The 21048-nt window shown below is 45.3% G+C and overlaps 1 protein-coding gene across 1 annotated transcript in view; it reads left to right on the top strand.

The window, feature by feature from the left end:
- Nucleotides 1-21048, top strand: part of LOC144166831 (annexin A6-like) — a 95228-nt gene that overhangs the window by 13559 nt on the left and 60621 nt on the right. Inside the window, exons 5-6 of the mRNA XM_077696317.1 lie at nt 13557-13651; nt 20446-20650. Of these exons, the coding sequence (XP_077552443.1) occupies nt 13557-13651; nt 20446-20650 (300 nt within the window). The remainder of the gene's footprint in view (nt 1-13556; nt 13652-20445; nt 20651-21048) is intronic.

The raw sequence follows: 21048 nt of genomic DNA, 5'->3' as shown, positions 1-21048 counted from the left end.
TAAGCCGGCCATGGGTTTATTTCAGACATCTTGAAAGCGTTGACGTTCCCCGAATGTTCGACCCTCGGTATTTTTTAATTTTCGCATGTGTCAGCACAACGCATGTATCACCACAACGCATGTATAAGCACAAATTTCGCATGTATAACCACAACGCCCTACTCACACAGACACCGCAGCATGTCATGTATCCTTCTAGTGATATCGCGGATATGGACGTCAAATTGATGCAGAAAACAATAAAAACCAGTCTTATTACGTAAGGCCTGCGTTATCCAACAGCGGCACGAAATTTCTAAACCATTATACTTTTAATTCTGTGCGGAACAGCAGGTATGTTAAAATCACAAAAAGCGTTCTACGTTTGTTTTTAGAGGGACAAGTCCGGTGACTACCGGGAATCTCTACTTATCCTGGTCCAGGGAAAAAAACAAAGGCCACAATCCCGACCCGACGACTCCATGGTAAGGCTGGTTTTCATAAAAGTACTCGTTCATGGGCTCCCGAAATGTTGAAAATTTGCTGTTTTGGTCTCGATGGCTGAAAACAAAGCAATTATCCACAATGTATAAAATTGCTGGCTGTCCAATCGCTTTTTTGTAAATTAAATGTCCCCTGGCTTATCCGGGACCACATTATTCATCCCAAAGAATATTTTAGCCTTCGTGAAGGCGCCACATATTTCAGTAACTAAGAAGTTCGGCGCATTTTATATTACGAATTCGGGGTTTATTGGGTGCCATGATAGCCAATAAGAATCTTGGGGCAGCTTCCTACTAGTTGAGCGAAGACTTGGCAACTGGAATTCCAACATTGGCGCTTTGGGTATCGTGATCAATCAATCAATAAAAAAACAGCGAAGTTGCTGCTTATTCTTGGTTCCGCTAAGTTTATGCGTAGTGTTACTTGGAGACTGCGCCAAGTTTTCTCCGTGGTAAGGCTTCGAGACTCAGTCAAGGTTTCTTAAAGGTCTTGTTTTTAGACTCCCAGAGGACAACGCACACTGTCTTATTAAGGTATGTACAATGTACACGTGCACCCGAAATTGCGGAGAAGCTCCATGAGTAGAGGTGGGCTCAACGGGAGGAGCGTTTGGTCGAAAGTTTTGAAATCGTTCCGCAGCCATCGTTTGTCTTGTGTGGTCTGGCGTGTGCGACGCTAATTAGTTGATTTACGCTATCGGTTCCTGCCTTCCGGGTTTTCGAATTTTGTAAACAATTCTTTTTGTGCCATCGAAAATGCCCTACTCGTCGCAACAAGCAATAAAGCCAGCCACACCATGACGGGTTTCCGGAGTCGTGCTTGTACCAGCTGGATCGCGCGCACACCCAGAAGCAAACTGTTCGCAGAATTTACTTAGAGTAGACACAAAGCGTTTAGCGACCAAGGTGCCGGTGAACAGAGGGCACGATGGGCGATCACCCCGGTAAAACTGCTCTAGCGTCGGAGGTAAGGTGACACAGTGACGCGCTTCTGATTGATGATCGTATAGTTCAATATGGCGAAGAGAAGGACTGAAATTCGAAATAACCGTTTAGGTCTGTTAATTCTTGCACTGCAAAAGAACTCCACCTAATAAATCGTCGCTGTCGTCGTGTGGAGAACAACCCCTCTGGACTCATCATAGTGACACAATGCCAGTGTGGAAGTCATCCAATCCACAACGTGTATACGGAAAATACAAAAATGCTCTTTTATGCATAACCTTGTATCCACATCGCCGAATGCTTGGGTGAAGCAGCGGAAGTACAGGGCCATGCACGCCCAGCGAATGGAGTTGATTTTTTTTTTTTTTGCTGCAGTGACCAAGTTAAGCGTAAACCAACACGCTTCCCATGGTGAAGCCGTATTTCGTTCTTGCTCCATAGCGCGTTATCATCTTATCACATGGAAGTGCAAAAGCGCAGCAAAATGTTAAGCTGAAGTCATGCCTAGTCAAGACCCCTCAGAACCTCATTCCTCAGGTTCTACTGCTGTGAGAAACAAAAAAGGTTGTCCCTGTGCTGCAAAAGGCAAATCCATTAGTCTTCGCGCCGTTTCTGGTGCGGTAAATGGGATAAACTCGAAACAATGAGCAATCGATAATAGCATTACGACAAAAAATGACTGTTTCCCGTTGGACCACGGCCAACCATCCTTTATTACCATCCTTTCTATAGCTGGAAAGACGTAGCATAGGGCAAACAGCAGGACTTTGTGTGCATGCATTCATTATGAAATGGAGAGGTAATCTCACCTTCATCGGACGGATGTACGGTGATACGACGCTAACTTAAAAACAGATCGAAAAAAGAATTGCCTGCTTCTAAGCAAACTAGGGTATCAAGCATCAAATTGAGCGTAAGGTAAGCTTTTTTTTGGACGGCATTGTTTACCACGCAATATGTCACACTAAAACGCATTTAGTCATCTTTTTGGCAGTACAGCAACCACACACGAGCAGCAACTCGTAGACGGCCGAACAGTTTGCCCATGAATTGTTATCCACATTGTCATAATTAGCTAATTTGTGAAAAGACTGCTCACTACGATTGGGCGGAAATAATAGGAGAAAAATATAAACTATAGGTCGTTCTGCCGTCAATGCTTTAATGAGAGCAGCGGAGCTTCCCCAAAATAAAAGCGAGTTTCTGCAGTGGTTGTTTAACATACGTCTGCTTAAAGAGAGATTTTGAACTAATTGCTTCGAAAACAACAAAATGAGCAGGTTATCACAGGGACAGCAAAATTAGAAGTGTCATTGGTGAATATTTAACAATACGGGAGCATTTCGCTGATCCCTCTTTCTCGCGATTTTGGTGATCCTCCGGTTAAGAGCGCGCACATATCCACAGGCTGGTACACACACGCGCACAGCGAGTATCCTCACGGGTGTATGTAGTGCCACACAACGCTATCGATCCTATAAGTGAACTTCTGCATTGTGACAGGTAGTGCGCCTCACGTGTCTCGACGTCGGAGAAGTATGGAAATGGGAAACACAAAAAAGCTCTCCAAAACGCACCTTCCGCCCAAGCAAATAAAACCCATCAACAATCACAACAAACGAAAACACAAAAATCTCTTATATAAAAATAGAATATTACCACACTAGACAATCTCAAAGCCCCTTTACTGAAGTCTATGCAAGGTCTCAGCACTAACCATTCATAATTAGGCCTACGGAAAGTAAGCGGCAGCGACGTGGAGGAGTCCCGGCACCCGGCATTACCACTTGCACAGTTGTCGTACCCATGAAGGGTCGGCCTTAGATGTATTCCTTTGTGGAAGCCAGGGACCAGAACGAAGAGTGAAAGACAGAAATAAACCTTTATTCAATTACCCCATAGTTTCTCACAGGGTCGGCGGCCAGCTCCGGCCAGAACCGAAATATCCCGCTGGTGGGGGCCGTGGCAGCGTGTGTTTATGATGCGCACCAGTGTTGTACGGAACGGCGTTACAAGGAACGGCGTTCCTGGAACTAGTTCGTTTTTGGAGGAACGGAGGAACGCCACCGTTCCATTAATGGTCGGTGGAACTGTAACGGTAACTCGTTAGGTTTTTGAAGGAACGGCAGGAAGGGCGTTCCTGCCGTTACATCGCTAGGATTTGGCTGTTTTTGATGCCAAGGCTCGAGTACAAAAATCCACAAAGCGCTACTGCGTTTCTCTTCCTATAAGATGGTCAGTTTGCCCGCCCTTCAGCCGTACGTGCTTCCTCGAAAGTCAAAGGCAGAAGAATAACCACGCAGCAGGCCGCAGCTTGTGCTTGCTTTCATGCTGGTTGCTTACGCGGCGTTCGACGGGTGAATAGCGTAGCCGCGAGAATGCTTTTCACCCTTCATCGTTTGTCTGGGGAGGCCAGAATGCGCGTCTGTCCGCTAGAATTGTTCCCTGGCGGGGAAAGAATAGAGTTTGAGCAGTCTGTCCGTTCTATCGTATGCGTTGTTACTGGGTTGACGGGGATCCGGCTGGGCACTTGGGCATTCGTCGCGGTAGGGGGATTAGTTCTGCGGGCCTGTCACTGCCTGTGGGCCTGCGAGCCTGCCTGCAGAGGAGTGTAACTTGAGCTTTACCATTGCGTCGACTGGACTTCGAAAACTTGAAGACGATTGTTGCCGCTGTCGTCACACTAGCCCATTCATTTTTTTTGCTCCTTATAATGGGAGGAAGCGATGTATAACTGGGGTGTCCATGATATGCGCGACGGGATGAGTTAATTCCCAAGGAGGCGACTGAAGGCGCAGAAAGAGCGATTCCTGGAGTGGGGGCGCCGTCGATATATGACCGCGACGCGCGGAAGGGCGTAGCCAGCAAACGATAGTGGCCATTGTGGTCTCAGCGGCTTTTGGGTGGCTTTTTGTGTCCCATTATAGAGGTTTCGTGCGCCCATGGTGAATGTAAAGCTTTTTCTCTGTTTTAAACGCGAAGTGTGCAATGTCATTGTTCTGAATGTATCACCCAATTCCCTGCAAAAGCCTCCACTAAGAGGCTAGCAGTATGTTCTAAATAAAAAAGAAAAAATCACTGTGGTGACGCTTCGGAGACCGTGAACTCCACCACGCCAGTAGGATTTTCAGGGGAAACCGAAAATAATATGGCTGAAAAAAAAATCTGTAAGAGATTCAAGCGTACAAGCGGGAGGTGGGAGGGGGGGGGCGCTAGAACAAAGAATTAAAATGTGGTAAATGTAGGCTTGTTAACATTAAACGAAGGTTGGTTGTCCCGAACACAATGGGTGGAATTTGTATGCACAACCGGTACGCGCTTAATCAGCATTTAGGACATTACAGCCTGCGGCTGTTTTCCAAAAGGCCCGTTTTCCTCCCCGACAATATCCTAGACCAGTGTTCGCGAATTCATTTTAGCAAGGTAGCCCAGCCTACGTAATGCTCTTCATAAGGTTCTCTTCCTTCTGAGGGGCTAGCTAATGTTTGTTACTTTTTGGATATTGAGAGTGTGCATGTAATTTATGTAATTTGGGGGTGTGTAATTTAAAAAAATACAAAAGAGGCGGTAGACCATAGTAAACACGGGTAATTGTCTTAGCTAAAAAAGAGTGAATATAAATTAACAACCTGTCATAAATAAAAAAAAGCGTGCTAAAGAATTCAATCGGCTGCATAACAGGTGTCCCCAGGAAGAGGTATTAAACAAAAATATATAAATGTAAAACTTCTAAACATACCTGGCAAAGATCTGACATGGCATCAATCAAAAAAATAAATTCACTGCTCCAGATTGTTGTCCATAACCCAGGTAAAGCGGAAATAAAAATATAACGGCTATCGCAAACCGGCAAGCACCGGATAACTTGGTCGCCGAAATGTCGGTACACCGAAATGTCCGTACATCGAAATGTGCGTGCACCGAAACGCCCGTACACCGATATGTCCGTACACCAAAATTTCCGCCCCGAAATATCCTGCATCGAAATGCCCTCGAGCCGTCTGGAGTTTGTCCGGTGCTCCCTGAAAAAATTCGCCTAGGAGCGTTTCTTTTGATTATCTTTATCTCCAGATAATCTGCTGCCGGTGGTGTTAATATTCGTATAATATACGTAGTTCGATGTGAGTTTTAAATGTCTCACTTAATTTCGACCCAGGTTTATCCGACACTATATTTTAATTGAAAAATCTAATTGTAACGTTAATGTAACGACACGTTCCAATTTCCGAAGTGGAACTGGAACGCGTTCCTTTCGCAATAAAGGAACTTGTAACGGGAACTCGTTTCAAAATTGGCAAGGAACGAGGAACGAGCTTTCGTTCCTATTTTGGAGGAACGTCTACAACACTGGTGCGCACAGCGTGTGTTGATGATGCGCAGTGCGTAAACAAGGCCGGAACCGACGCGCCGCTGGGACGCTCGTGGACTGACTTGTGTCGCAACGTCGATAACCCGCCACAACAGTCCCTGCTTCGGTCTCCAGAATCTGTCGTCTCCCCGTGCTGCTCCTCCCTGCTTCTCTCGATTGTCTCCTCAAGCCATCGGTTTTATTGATTGGGATTGTTCCTCCAACTTACCGCGGCATTTTCTCGTTGACCTATCTTTCACTGGCATCACTTGTCCGTTTCAAATTGTCCGCCTCTCCTGATTCTTTTTCGGGGCATTCTTCAATAACCTCCGCCATTGGCCCAGAAAGTAATTTTTGCAGGTTTGTCTTCTTTTGGCGCGATTCTTCTTTCCGGGTAAGCTGCTGGTCTTCGATTGCGTCTAATTGGATTTTTCCTGCTCACGACAGTCACATTCACACACAAAGCGCGAGAGCAACAGACCATTGCGCTTCTTTTCTCTGACAAAGCACCATAAACAAAAACGTCGGTTCTTGTTACGTTTAAGCATTCATTTAGCATTGAACAGAAAAAAAGCTTGAAATAAATGGCGCTTCATTACAACACGCGGTAACTTCTTTTTGTTTCTCTCGCGATTTATTTTACAGAATGCAACACTGAAACCCCACGCAGCTTTTGACGCTCAGGCGGACGCACAAACTCTAAGGACGGCGATGAAAGGGAAAGGTAAGTATATGGCTAAAAATTAATCGGCGCTAAAACAGGGACGAGAGGAACACGTAACTCACAGCACGGTGCCGAACTTCCAACTAGAATTTATTGAAAAAGATGCTGCTTATATACACAAAACTAAAAAACTAAAAACGAAGAGCAAATTTCACGTCTAAATGCATCACGTGTTTAAAAAAGCCTCTTCTTTATCAGTCAGCGATAAGGATGGAGTACTCACGCAGTTATCCCCCGCCTGTCTAATAAAAAGAGCTTCCATAATTTCGCGCTCAAGCCTTCCTCGTGCTTTCTGCAAGAACTTTGTCCTATCTAGCAGGGGGCTACACTTGCATCTTTTGCAGTGATCAGATAGGTGGCCACCAGCTTTATTTTCAACCGCCCAATTGTGCTCCCTTGCCCTCTCATTGAAGCATCTTCCAGTTTGCCCAATATACACTCTTTTGCAGCTCAGGGCAATTTCAGAAACTACACCCATCCTGCAATCGGTGTAGCGAACAGCGTGGTTTTTTGCACAGGGTTCAGATCCTTTCTTCAAAATTTTTGCTCATCAATGGGCAAACTTTTGACAACTTTTCCGGGGCGCTGAAAACGACATTTACCCCGTACCTTTGCGCCATTTTCTTTACATTATGCGACACCCTGTGTAAATATGGTATGACGTGCACCTTTTTTCTTTTTTCCAACCTATCTAGTTCGTCAGGGCTATCTTTTTGCCTCACCTTTTGTAAAAGAGCCTCACACACGCTCGAAATCAGCGAATAAGGGAAACGGGCCCGGCTTAGCCTCAAAATCTGATCGTGGAAACTAGCTTCCACTTTGTGAACGCACGATTTTTTCAAGGCTTCTTGAATACACGTCATCGCTACACCCCTTTTTACTAGTTTTGAGTGCGCACTATTCAAGAGAAGAAGCTGTTTTTGCGCCCTCGGGCTGTACTGCCAGCAAACATGCGTGCCTCCTCTAAACGAAAGCTGCAAATCAAGGAAGCGGATTTTATTATCACAAGGCAACTGAATTTACGTGTGAGTTGCCTTGCGATAATAAAATCCGCTTCCTTGATTTGCAGCTTTCGTGTAGAGGAGGCACGCATGTTTGCTGGCAGTACAGCCCGAGGGCGCAAAAACAGCTTCTTCCCTTCAATAGTGCGCACTCAAAACTAGTAAAAAGGGGTGTAGCGATGACGTGTATTCAAGAAGCCTTGAAAAAATCGTGCGTTCACAAAGTGGAAGCTAGTTTCCACGATCAGATTTTGAGGCTAAGCCGGGCCCGTTTCCCTTCTTCGCGGATTTCGAGCGTGTGTGAGGCTCTTTTACAAAAGGTGAGGCAAAAAGATAGCCCTGACGAACTAGATAGGTTGGAAAAAAGAAAAAAGATGCACGTCATACCATATTTACACAGGGTGTCGCATAATGTAAAGAAAATGGCGCAAAGGTACGCGGTAAATGTCGTTTTCAGCGCCCCGGAAAAGTTGTCAAAAGTTTGCCCATTGATGAGCAAAAATTCGAGGAAAGGATCTGAACCCTGTGCAAAAAAAATTCCCCCGCATTTCCCCGAGGGGGAGAATGTGAAAGTGCGAATGCACGGTTGTCGGCCCGCTTGCGGCGCTTGCGCTCGGCCCCCGCAGCCCACCGCCTCGCCGCCTTCTCTTCCATCTCTTCCATCGGGTTTGTAGTATCACGTGTACACCACGCAGTTATCAAGCCGCTATAACGCCGCTGAGTCGCCAACGCACGCCGCTGACGACGTAGTTTGAATGCGTTAAAGATATAAGGCGCGTCACTAACACTGATATCACCGTCGCGTCCGTGGCTTGGTCGGTAGAGCGTCGCGCTGCGGCCGCAAAGTCCTCGGATCGAAACCTGGCGCCGGATGCTGTTTCTTTTTTAAATATAGAGGAGCACTGCGGACGCCGCCGCCGCCGCCGGCGGTGGATGGTTTGGGGTCGCTTATAAAGTGCATTCGCACTTAAAACCACGCTGTTCGCTACACCGATTGCAGGATGGGTGTAGTTTATGAAATTGCCCTGAGCTGCAAAAGAGTGTATATTGGGCAAACTGGAAGATGCTTCAATGAGAGGGCAAGGGAGCACAATTGGGCAGTTGAAAATAAAGCTGGTGGCCACCTATCTGATCACTGCAAAAGATGCAAGTGTAGCCCCCTGCTAGATAGGACAAAGTTCTTTCGGAAAGCACGAGGAAGGCTTGAGCGCGAAATTATTGAAGCTCTTTTTTTTTAGACAGGCAGGGGATAACTGCGTGAGTACTCCGTCCTTATCGCTGACTGATAAAGAAGTGGCTTTTTTAAACACGTGATGCATTTAGACGTGACAATTGCTCTTCGTTTTTAGTTTTTTAGTTCTGTGTATATAAGCAGCATCTTTTTCAATAAATTCTAGTTGGAAGTTAGGCACCGTGTTGTGAGTTACGTGTTCCTCTCGTCCCTGTTTTAGCGCCGATTAATTTTTAGCAGTATGTACCTACTCGCCCACATCAAGCTTTTGTTACTTAAGTATATGGGCAAGGCATTGTGCAGTAAGTCTTGTACATGATTTTTAAAAGAGAACCGGTCGAATTTATTCTCGGCGTTGTTCTAGATATGCCAACCTTACCCGGAAATATATGTAGCAGCTTCTTTTGTGAATGCGCTTATTTTAACCCCATCAAGCCCAAATATTTCCAGGCAAATAAAAATTCCAGAAACGTAGGGGCCTCAACTAAGGGCTTAATGCGACTTCATTTTTACAAAAGCCAAAATAAAATTTGAAACCATTGAAAAATAAAGGAACCTCACACTAACGCGTAAGACCTGAAGGTATCGAAGCTGGACGCAACAGCAGCGTGTTTCCTCTTTTTCGCCTAACAACGTTGTTTAAGCGTCGCCGCTGTACGAGCGACCACAGCCGCATGTTCGTCTTACTCTTTCGCACACGGATCTGCGCGCACGTCGCCTTCCTCCTCGCACTTATCGCTGCGGTGGCGGCGCCCTCGCCTTCCCATTTGGCGGAAAGGGTCCCGCGCGCTTCTGGGTTAACTCCTCGCCTATCTCTCCCCTCCATCGGGCACTGCTCCAATCCGGGCGCTTGCGGAAGGGGCTGTGGTTTGACCTCGAGCTCTCAAGGTCAAAACTAGTCACCCCGCAAAACTGCCAGAGGTGGCTTCTTTCGCTTCTGTAACTTCTTTCGCTGCAAAAATAAAATTATCATATATGATGCAATGGGTTCTTCTACTATCTCCTTGCCAGCTGCACAAATTTGGCTTGTGGTATCCACGAAGCACTACTGCTGCATGGTGAGGCCGAAAGAGACATTTAATTTCGCGTACACAACTGTGCTAAGCATGCTATCGCTTGGTACACAGCTCGTGCATCTTCGCTTCCTCGTCACAAGTAGAAGATGCCGAAGTAGAAGATGACTCACGATGTCACCCGTTCTTGGCGTCCGTAGTTGTCCGCATCGCTCGCCTCGACATGCCCGGCTCAGACGTTTCGCTATCGGCGCGATCAACATTCGATAGCGCGCCCTGGCACGTTTCAAGGACACTCTCTCCCCTCTCTCGGACTCAACGTGCGCCGAGGCTGCCAATTTTACTGCTGACGAGCCCTCTCTCATCAGCAGTTGCCACAAGTGCAACAACATTAACGTAACGCAAACTACTTAACGTTGTGCGCCCCCGGAAATGCTCTGCACTTGATCGTGCCCCTCGCGAGGGGGATGTTTCACTGCGTCGCCATGCGAACAGTTTGCCACGCTTTAGTTTCAGTTCTTTCTAACGTCATCTGTGGCCTGACTGCGCAAGACCTTTGTTGTATTCACAGAGCACGAAGGCAGACTGGTCGGCTGTCCTCTTGGCGCTTTTCCTGTGGTGATCAGACTTTGTAATATGTGGGCAGTGAACTCCTTCAGCTTGAGTGGCCGCTCCTTGAACTGATCGCTCCGGCGCCTGTGTCCATACCACATAACCACGATTCAGGTAAAGATAGCACGGCTTATGAGATACATGTACAAGCGCATGGAGGGAATTGTGTATGTGACAGATGTGTGGCGACCCCCAACCCTGATATTCGTTAGCCGCTAGATTCAGTGGCCCCACCAGGCACGGGGGAGAATAAAAACCGCCGAGCACGGCAGCTCGCGGTCAGTCACCATCACCACCAGCACGCTGCATGTCGTCACTCGGCTGGAGGGTACCCCTACCTACCCAGGTTCACGAACGCGGGGCTACATCGTGAGAGTGTACTTGAAAAACACCTTATACTTACGATGGTGTAAGTATAACGTGTAAGTATAAAACTCTTCTACACACGAAGAACTGCAGCAAACATGACGGGAAAATGGATTCGGGCCTTGCGGTCATACCGTTGTATTTGATGAATGGGCTGTTTCAATTAGTGCTTTTGAGCAATTCATTTTGCGATTTGTTGTCTGCATGGCCATCATCGCTCGTATCAGAGGGATTCGGTACGGCTAGTGGAATGTAATCTTAATGGGCACTTTCCGACAGGTCCCTAACATTTCTGACATCTTTACCGGCGACGATGTGCTCCAATATTTAATTTCAGCCTATAAAAGTAAAAAGAATAGCACACAGGTAAAATATTTATGCTTGACTGCTGTATGCAAAGCGTGTCTGAAGCGATGCGAAAAGTTTGCTTTCAATGAAGGCCCACTGTATCAAATATGATACAAGAAAATGTAATGTGAAGATAAATAGTTTGAAGGGCCTCAAACATGACAACAAAGCTCATATTCTTGTCTTTCAACACTTTCTGGAGAAAGTATGATCAGACTGGAGGTCGAAAAAGCAAAATACTCACTGTTTTTTGAGTTCAGTTCAGTTTGGTTCAGTTAAGTTTATTGTTTCAGTAGAAATGCTACGGTGCATAAATAACTCTAGGAGGTCCCGTAGTCATAGGCTGGGGAGGGACCTCCTACCAACAAACACGAACGAAAAGTACACCAAACGCGGTTAACAGCAGTAACAATACTAAAAAAAACACGAAGAACGTGATTACACAATCAAGCCAAATATTGTTACTCAAAATCAGAAGTATTATACACACAGGTAATTAAACGGAGATATTCATCTATATACAACATATACAAGTAAATAATAACAATCGTTAGGCCAAAATGATCCGGCGAAGCTGCTTCTTAAAAGAATAAAATGAAGGAGATGATTTGATGGTTGGAGGTATTGAATTCCAGAATGAAGTCGCCAAAAAGTTCGCAGTTAGTTTGCCGTAGTTAGTCCTACATTTTGGTAAGAGATAATTGCTGTGGTGTGAGAATCGAGTGCGATCAAAATGCGGGTTTTGATCTTTAGAGACTAACGAAATGGGTAAGTTTCCTTGACAAAATTTATAAGTTAGGACGCAAAGAGAATATTTATTTAAATCACCAATTGACAAAATATTAAATCTGCGGAGTAAAGTTAACGCATCACATGAAAAATAGCTGTAAGTGATTATTCTAAAAGCTTGGTTTTGTGTGTGCTGTAAAGGTGCCAAGTCAGTTTGATAAGTGTTGCCCCAAGAAGAAATGCAATATGAGATATGGCTGTGAAGGAATGCATAGTAAAGTGAGACTAATACGGGTTCATTAAAATAGCGACGGACTCTAATTAGTATTCGCAGGCCATAGGCCGTTTTACGGGTTAATAAAGATATGTTACTGGTGAATTTCAAATGCCTGTCCAGTTCAACGCCGAGAAATGTTGCAAAATGATGTTGGTGGGATGCCGCCTTGTGAGCTCCCAGGTGCGGTCATTCTTTCCGAGCTGCTAGCTGTCCCCGCCAACGCCTTTCTAACCACTCACATGAGAAAACGTCGTCAGGGTATCGGGAACGGTAACTTGGCTTTAGTCTTAACGCGATTTATTGTCGCTTTGTGGCCTCTCAAACACGGAGTATTATATTTCATACGCTTGACGCTGTGGTGTTCAAAAATGGCTCAGGCTTGCGCTTGGTTATCACTAGCGAAATCAAATTCTATGCAGACAGACTTTTGTGAAAGTTTAAAAGGGCCCTTTATAGTGGCGAGCCTGTGGTGTCATTGGAAGACAAGTCGTGCCAGATAACAGTGTCTCCAACCGCCACAAAAAATTCAGGGAAGGTTGCATTGCACTCACGCGCAATGCTTGAATGGCGAAGCTGTTGCAGGTGAGCATTACCGGACACATCATTAGGTTTTAGTTTCATTGTTTATTTGCATAGTTTCGGGGCAAGTATACGTCGTTATATACATCAAAGCGGTCGTCCTCGTCTTCGCGGCTAGTGATGAATGCCAAGTCATCCTGAGCATTGTGGACCTTGAACAGCTCTACGTCATCGACTCGAGGTAGCGGTGGCGGGATGTGCAAGTCGTCTCTGGAAGGAGTGGCACACTCGGAGTCATGTCACTAATTATCAAAAATAGCTTCTATAGAATGCGGCGGGCACGGTGAAATTTCCCAAGCAGGCTGTACTTTCAGCTTTAACATTAGCCCTGGAGGTTGTTTTTACATGCGGAGTAGCACTTCAGCACATCGGTGGAGTTTTTGTTTGGCTGAATTGACTACGCGAGCCGGGGAATCGGCCGTCGCCGTGAGGCACGCTCTCACAAGCGCTTGCTATTTTCTCGCACGTGGGGGGTTTTGTCGGTCTATTGTTGCTAAATCGACTGCGCGTGCCGAGGACCCTCAGTGGTCGCCTAAAGCCCTCAGCTCACGAGTACTGAGAATTATGTTGGTTCCTGCAACGGTGAAATTACAGCTTGGGCAGTAGCTTCACTCTGAAAATTTATCCCTTCAAACTCTAACAGTAATTTCTTAAATCAAGCCCGCAGAATTACCGGGTGGATGCTCCGAAAACGCAAAACATTCATCCCTATCACAATTTGTCTATCTTCTATGTTCCTTCTCAAGCCCGACCCTGTGTTCTGGTCATGCACATAACATAACCTCAGACGGCTGGCTTTCAACTTCGTTTCTGGTGATTTCAGGCTTTCACTCTATATCTGTTATAATATGTTTCCAGCTGTACGAAATCACTGTACAGAAATGATCCCTTGCATGCGCAGGCTCTGACAAGACGGCCATCATGGAAGTCCTCTGTGCCCGGTCCGGCTACCAGAGACTCGCAATCGTACGGGAGTACAAGCAGATGTTTAACCGCGTAAGTGCAATTGATATCACTTCCTTTTGTTACACAACCTGCATTCGTTCCTCAGTTGCCCATATATCCAGGAAAACTTGCTATTGTGTAGCACATTATCGGAGTAGCCAGCACTTGTCATACGGAATATGCAGATAAAATTCTGCATGACCACAAAAAGATAGATTTATTATTCTTCTCTATTCAATAAATAGAATCTTGTTAAATAAAAATGTTATGCGTCTAGTGTTTCTCAGTCCAATACCGCCTGTATAAACATTGCTTAACGTATAGCACGCTTTAGAATGGGAACTGTAGGTATGCTTACTTCGCCACGATGTGGCGCGCGCCGGCGGCCGTTGCTAAGGTCCCTAAGGTACCTTAGCCGTTCTGCCTTACGTCAATGCTCGTGAGCCCGCTTCTGCGAAGCCTGTCTGTCACCTGCCTTGACGAGTTTCAAGAGCCGTTTCGTTCCCAGTTTAGTCGGGAGGGGATTAGTTCTGGGGCCACTGGGGATCTTGTTGATCGTGTTCCTCGCTTCATACCGGCTGCATTTTACGAAAGATGACTGACGGAGCTCTCTTCTTTCTTGAACGGCTTCGTATTCTAACAGCTTGACACGTTTGCTTCCTGATGAAGCGGTTGGCTTCCGTTGTTCGGGTAGTACTAGTAATACTATTTGTAATAAGAAACAGGAGCAGTGGCGTAGATAAAAATGTTTTGGAGGCGCGTCATTCGCCAGCGCAAAAAAAAGCGAAAGAGAACAGGAGCCTGCAAGCAAACATCATGTCATTTAATTTTCCAATATAGTTTACTTCTTTTGTTTTTACGTATTAATATAACTAGGCAGAGTGCCAACAGCGTGTACAAACCAAGGTCGAAATGCTGCGCAGGGACAGAATGGGGAATGCACCACTCAAAAAAAGCCGGGGCTCGTGATTCAAGTAGGCAAGCGCGCAAAGCCGGCATAGGTTTGCGGCAGCGAAACTGATTTTGCGTCCGCCGTGGTGCAGGCGGTTTTATCAGCGACAGACCAGGACAGACAGGCATAATGAAAAACAAGAAGCCGTAGGAGAGCAGCCTGGGAATGCTAGGCAAACTGTCAACTATTTTGAGTTGTTTCCGAGAAGCGGTGCTAGCTGACGGACATGAAAGCAAGTAGGAAGGCTATGGAGCGGAAAGAGTAGGAGGCAGCAACAGGAGAGTGGCTCTTCGGCCATTTTTCGCTCACGCGTTAGGAAATGTTTTACTGGCGGCACTGCTCAGCCGCAAGAAATTTCGTGATGTGGCAAAATCTTGGAGACACGTGAGTATTCGTTCAGGTCCTCCTACCATGAAAATTCCTGTCAACACTATATACACCTGTATATACAATTGTATACATATGTGAATGCATCTCAAAAATATACATATGTCATTGTGTTCAATGCATCTTATTGGTTTTTATACGTTTCGCTGCTTTAATTGTGACATAAAATTGTCTGCATGAAATGAATTGAGCTTCTTTTTCGCATGCATATTTTCCTTTTTTTCTTTCTTTGTCCATGATTGCGACATGTGCTTCTGGAAAATCCGTGATTTGTTATAAGTTCAAATATTTTTATTGTTACGAAAAGTGTGCCATAGTTAGAAATGTAGTGACGCACTGGGCTCGCAATAAAAATGAATGAAAATTTATTATTGATTAAAATAATACATAAATAAATACACAAATTACTACTTTTTAAATAATTATTTGCATTGTTAAACCTACCTGAAATATAAGTTGCGAAAATGCTACGGCATGAAGCTCCGGAGAAAACTAGGTAATGGCTGTAGGGTCCACCTTTTGGCTTCGTCGTTTATCTAAACATAAGACGTAGTACCGCGCTGGCTGGTGGTAGGTGACCGCTTAAGAGACCCGTGGCCACCATTCCTCGAGGGTGGCTCGACTATCCTGTACAGACATCTACAAACTAGACGCACAAACAGACGTACAAACTAGAACAACTGCAATCGTCTTTTATAAGCGTAGAGCTTGTGATGAAGGGCAAAGAACAAAAGGGGGCGCGCGGGTAGCCGTGCCGAAACGGAGCGATTCAATCAATTTTACGAAATTTTACCATGCAATGGGCCCGCCCAGTGAAGATCTGTCGTCCCTCTTCATTGCTCGCGTGCTGCTCGGCAGACACTGTGACGAGCATTTGTTTAACTAACGTCGTTGCGCCAAACGAGCTTTGCAACGGGAAATGTAGTGTGAGCCAAGATTCAACGACCTACCCACACAGATTCTACACCACTTCGGCTAGGCGCTAAAAAATAATATAAGGCTCACAACATGCGGAGCAATCATCAAAAATGCCCCATAATTAGAAACTACGTCCACTAAAAAGTATCTAAATTTAAGAGGTATTTAAGAGGTTTGAAGTGGTTCTCGATTCGTCCGCACAGGGCAAGAGCCGTAACCTCCAACCGTCGAGCGAGACATGGCGGAACACAGCTAAGGGCTGGCACCATCTAGATTCTCACAGGATCCACAGCCAAACACTGCAATTCTCAGTAACACTAACATTTTACAGTAGTAAACTCCCGGCGGCCCCATCATATAGCTTTGTAGAGACACTGCTGTGATCCACTCCTACTGTTTTGTATAGTGACGTGTTTTGCTGCGAGCGTCTAGCCGTGCCCTGCTCTGTTATCTCTTTTAGATGCGACGCATCTCTTGCTCTCGGGTATGTCCCTCCATTGTTGTTGTTGTCGCGGCGCTGTCCGCACGCTCACTGCACATGTGCAACTCTCCTCCGTTCTTCTCTCCGACAGCTGTGCGCAGCACTCTCACTCCGTCTCATTATCATAACAACAGCTGCGCGTGCGCGCTTCGCTGCTCTCGGTGGGCGCATGTGTGCGCATGCACGCGACTCTCTCCGCGACTCCTCTCTTTCAAAAGCGGGAATATAAGCGGGGGAGCGCACGGCGTCGGATCAGTCAAGCGCTCGCTCTCGCGCTTGGCGTGCCTTTGCTTGACGATACCTCCGTGCTTGCCACTTCTATGCTTGACTTGAATAAGAAGATCTTCCAATGAACACGTGATGGACCAGTTGAACCCCCCCCCCCCCGATGCGTCGCATCACATCAGGGTTCCCTCGCGGGAAGATGGGCGTAATTTTTTAAAACGAGGTGCATGTTTCTTTTCTTTCGTTTGCATTCCGCTAAGCTATCCCATTTGGTAAAAAGAGTGTTTCGACTTGCCATAACTAAACTAAAAAGTTCGTTTTGAATTGTCAGTGTTCTTGGTCTAATTTCGCGGTTCAATAAATAATTTTGCGGAAAGTTAAATGCTCGCCTGGCGAACGCTTCAGCATCTCTTACGCCGAAGCTCGAATTTGCGCATCGCTTTGCTTAACACTTCTTCGTCGCTTTTGTTTACTTGTTTGTTGCTGAGCGCATGTTCGCTGCACCAGGCCCTGTTTGTTTGAAAAAAAAAAGGTATCTTCATTGGCTACGGGACAATATCCTCCATCGTTTTTTTAACAAAAACACATCATGCACTGAGTACTTCACCCTAATTTCACTGTTACGGCCCTTTTGTGGGCCTGCCTCATTAAACCAGTCGCTGGAACTTTACTTGAACTACTAATCACAAAACATCAATCCTTTTTTGGTGTACACTATTTCCTCACTAGAACCTGTTTTAATAAACACACTGGACTAAATGCCATGGCGAGCGAAAAGGTGGCTGCTGCAAACACACAAAAATTGGGGTTTAGGCTCGTAGACGTTTTTGCCTCGTTCTTTCTAAATACGACCGAAAATAGATTTTTCAGAAGTAGAGACCACCTCATCTTTGCAAAACAAAATTGTTCACGTAAGCTCTCCCTCCGAATATTTGAACCAGGCTCACGACTTTGGTGCCAATCACAAAAAGAAGATGGCCTCGAGGAGTTGCGCACTCGGAATTGTGGTGGATACTGCCTATTCGGTGCCTATTTCTTAGCTTAGGTTCTCTAATCTAGCGATACATGGTGCAACGTGAAGCAAAAAAGAGATATACATACGACTTGTGCTGTTCACGCAGCGAAACGTGAAATCCCGACAGGTGTTTGGTAGAGAGGAAGCTGGAGATCGAACTGAGAGCTTATTTAGCAAATCTGGCTATAAGGTGTGAATTTACATTTACATAAAATAAACAAAGTCGATATTTGGGTGCACTTCGCTGACAGCGCTCGCGTTGTTGGGGTGCGCCCAATTACAAAAAAAAAACATGTTTTTCCGTTTTTACGTTAACGCCAATTACTTTGACTGCTGGAATGTATTGTAAAAAGTATTTTTTTGGTAGCAATTGTATCAAAATACCATAATCATCAATCTTTATTTAAATGTGACATGTGGCTGGAGTGTGATTGGAGCCTTTGACAATATCTGAAATCAAAGCGAGCAAATGAGAGACAATTGATTTGGACTCAACTGTCTTTGAGGTTCACGCTGTACTTACATGTTTTGGTTGGGCGTGCTCATTCTTACCGCGTAATATAAAAACAGGGAACGTGTATTCACACTAATGACATATTGTGGCAAGGGACCTCTTAACAAAAGAATGAAGAATGCGTACAGCAAAGGCATTTTTCTAGTTCAACAGTCGCATCATCCGGACGTATACTCGCCATGTTAATCAAGCTAAGAGAAAAATTATTTTTAGCTTAACGTACACCTAACGGATTTCGGGTCAAGCTGCTGAAAAGATATACAGATGAGAGAAAGCCACGGCATCTCCGAAACACCATGTGTGATCTGTACGCATAACACCCCTCACCGCATAAAAACAGTCTTGAGTTTTCTGTTTATTCAATTTTTCCTTTTCTGGCGTTCCAATAAGGAGAGAGAACAATAATATTCAAATCTCAGACAGAAAAAACTCCCATAAAAAACTCGAATAAGAAGCCTACCATAGCGGCTGGGGCGCCATTGATGTTCAATGCCTCATTACCAACTGAGCTATAGCGCTTATATTCTTAAAATATTTTGTGCCCTGCTCCCCGAAACTGCTTCAATCATTATTTCTTAGCAAATTTATCACTGGAAGCATCAGAATACAACAGCGGAACAAAAGCTACAGAATTGTGTTATTTTCAAGACAAGCGAAAACATAGTCCACCTTAAAATAAGAAAAACAAACAGCGCAAACTACGGGCCGAAGAAAGGTAAGACTAAACCACAGGCGCTGACGAACAACTGAGCGCTTTATTGCAGCACAAAACGTATATATATAGAAAAAGGAAAACAACAGAAGGACCGATAATGACCTAGGAGATATCACATCGGACAAAAACACGATATCTCGTAAACATGAACCACCAGATGCCGATAAAAGTCTAAAGTTCAAGATAGCTACAGCCTTTCCTTTTCCGGAAGTGTAACTGATGCCTCACTAATACAAGCACTGTTGATTCTCGAGCACGGGGGAGAGCGCGTGCGCGATCACTTGGAAGAAGAGAAGAAAGAAGCGCGGAGGTTTGTGCGCACGCTCGTGCTTAATCAGAAGAAATAAAAGTTCAAAGTGTTCCTAACGGTAGCGCGGCGTCGGGTCTTCTCGACTTATTAAGCACCTCCTTTCTTTTTGATCTTGAACGCTTCAAAGGTTTCCCGCTCTCTTCGACCACCTTACGGATTTACCTTACGTATTTACCTTAAATATGCTCTATTAACACCTCTCCTTCACTTTGAGTTGTTGATTAATTCGCTCTCGACCTACAAACGGCTAGTCTCCTGGTTAGCTTAATTGGTCAAGCGACTTCCCTAGATAGGTGGTGGTCCCGCGGTTTGAATTCTGAACCAGGACGGATGTTTTTCAGCTGCGAAGTTGCTGAGAAAGCTGTACACCTTTGCTTTGTAGCCGTACTGCTACATTGAGGTGGATGTCAAATTTCCTTTCGCCGAAACATAGTCAAACTTAGGGATTTCTTCTAAATCTGATCGACTAGCAGCCTGGTCAGAAAGGAAGTGTAGGGCTGTCGCAAACTGTTTTACGTACATTTTACACAGTTCTTACTATATTGATGTTATTGCATTTGTGCCATTGCTAGGTTAATACTCGAGTACAAGATAGTTCATGCGACGTTCGCTACAATATTTTTCGCCTGAAAACGGCAGCGTTCAAACTTGCACTTTTCTGTCTCACTGTTCTCTCCTTTTAAAATATTTATAAACTACTGAATTAGACCAAAACGTCCATCTGTTCGGGAGGTTTTGCCCGAATAAATAAATAGAACATTTGCCGGTTACGGTTTTTTGAAAATCCGTAGAGTTCCGCAGATAGGGATCGCTTAAGAAGGAAGAGCTGGGTACTAAGCTTCACATGAATTTCACAATAAAGTTGGCCTTACAGTTTCGCTCTACACCATGTGCTCACAGATTACCGCACGTTTCCGAAAGTTTTGCGGCATGCATTACCGTGCTGCTGTAGCTGCCCGCTTTTCTAAAAAATTGGGAAAGGAGCGCAAAACAGTCTCAGGCAAACAGTTCTCCACGCAGTTTAGTGCATTGTATTCGCTTTAGGTGCGGGCTTCAGCCTTTTTTGTTTGATTGCAAGTAAGGAGCCCGTAAGGGGCACGTATTTTCGAGTTTCGAAGTGTATGCAACAGAGGATAAATCCATATCTGACATCTAGATCGAAACAGCCTAATAGCAGCCAGTGACAACGAGGGCTGCATATTTATAGCACACGGAGAAGACTGCGATCAGGGGTCTGATGAGCGACCTGGTGTAGGAGGATATTTTGATGGCGCTGACTAGGATTATGACTATGTTCGGGCGGTGCGAATAAGTAACGACTTCTGCAGGACCTGGTGGCCAATCTCAAGTCGGAACTTCGGGGCCGCTTTGAAGATCTGATGGTGACCCTGCTGTTCCCCATTGAAGAGTTTCTTGCCCGGGAGCTACGCGCAGCTATAAAAGGCGTTGGAACCGACGAGGACGTCCTCGTCGAGATTCTGTGCACTCGCAGCAACAAGGACATCCGCGACATCAAGGAGAGTTACGCCAAAGGTGAGTGCCGTGTAAACTCTTGCAGCTTATACTTTTTATTGCATATGACATTGCAACAGTCATTTGCCTAGTGCATCAACAAGGCTAGCGGCCGCCGAACATGTATAAATGCATTAATATTGGCTTCTTGGTTATGAAACTTCGGCCTGGTAGAAAGTGTGAATAAAAACGTAGGCACGAAATATAACGCATACACATGACCTGCGAAAGCTCCCGTGCGGCGCAAGTGTTCTTTGTTGTGTCATGAGTTAGTTTCGTGCTTTTTACCATGTAGAGGAAGGACATGAACTGGGATACTTATAATTTTAAATAACTAAATTTTCAGTTCCCGTTTGTCTGGTTGTGCTTGTAATTGCATCCTCGTGAGCACTAGAGAAAATTCTCTTTGAAGAGGTTGG

This window comes from Haemaphysalis longicornis, unplaced genomic scaffold (assembly GCF_048455015.1).
Source record: "Haemaphysalis longicornis isolate Haplotype H1 unplaced genomic scaffold, Haemaphysalis longicornis Haplotype H1 scaffold_19, whole genome shotgun sequence".
Taxonomy (NCBI): domain Eukaryota; kingdom Metazoa; phylum Arthropoda; class Arachnida; order Ixodida; family Ixodidae; genus Haemaphysalis; species Haemaphysalis longicornis.
Note: the sequence above shows the minus strand (reverse complement) of the source record. Positions and strands in the feature narration are given on the sequence as shown.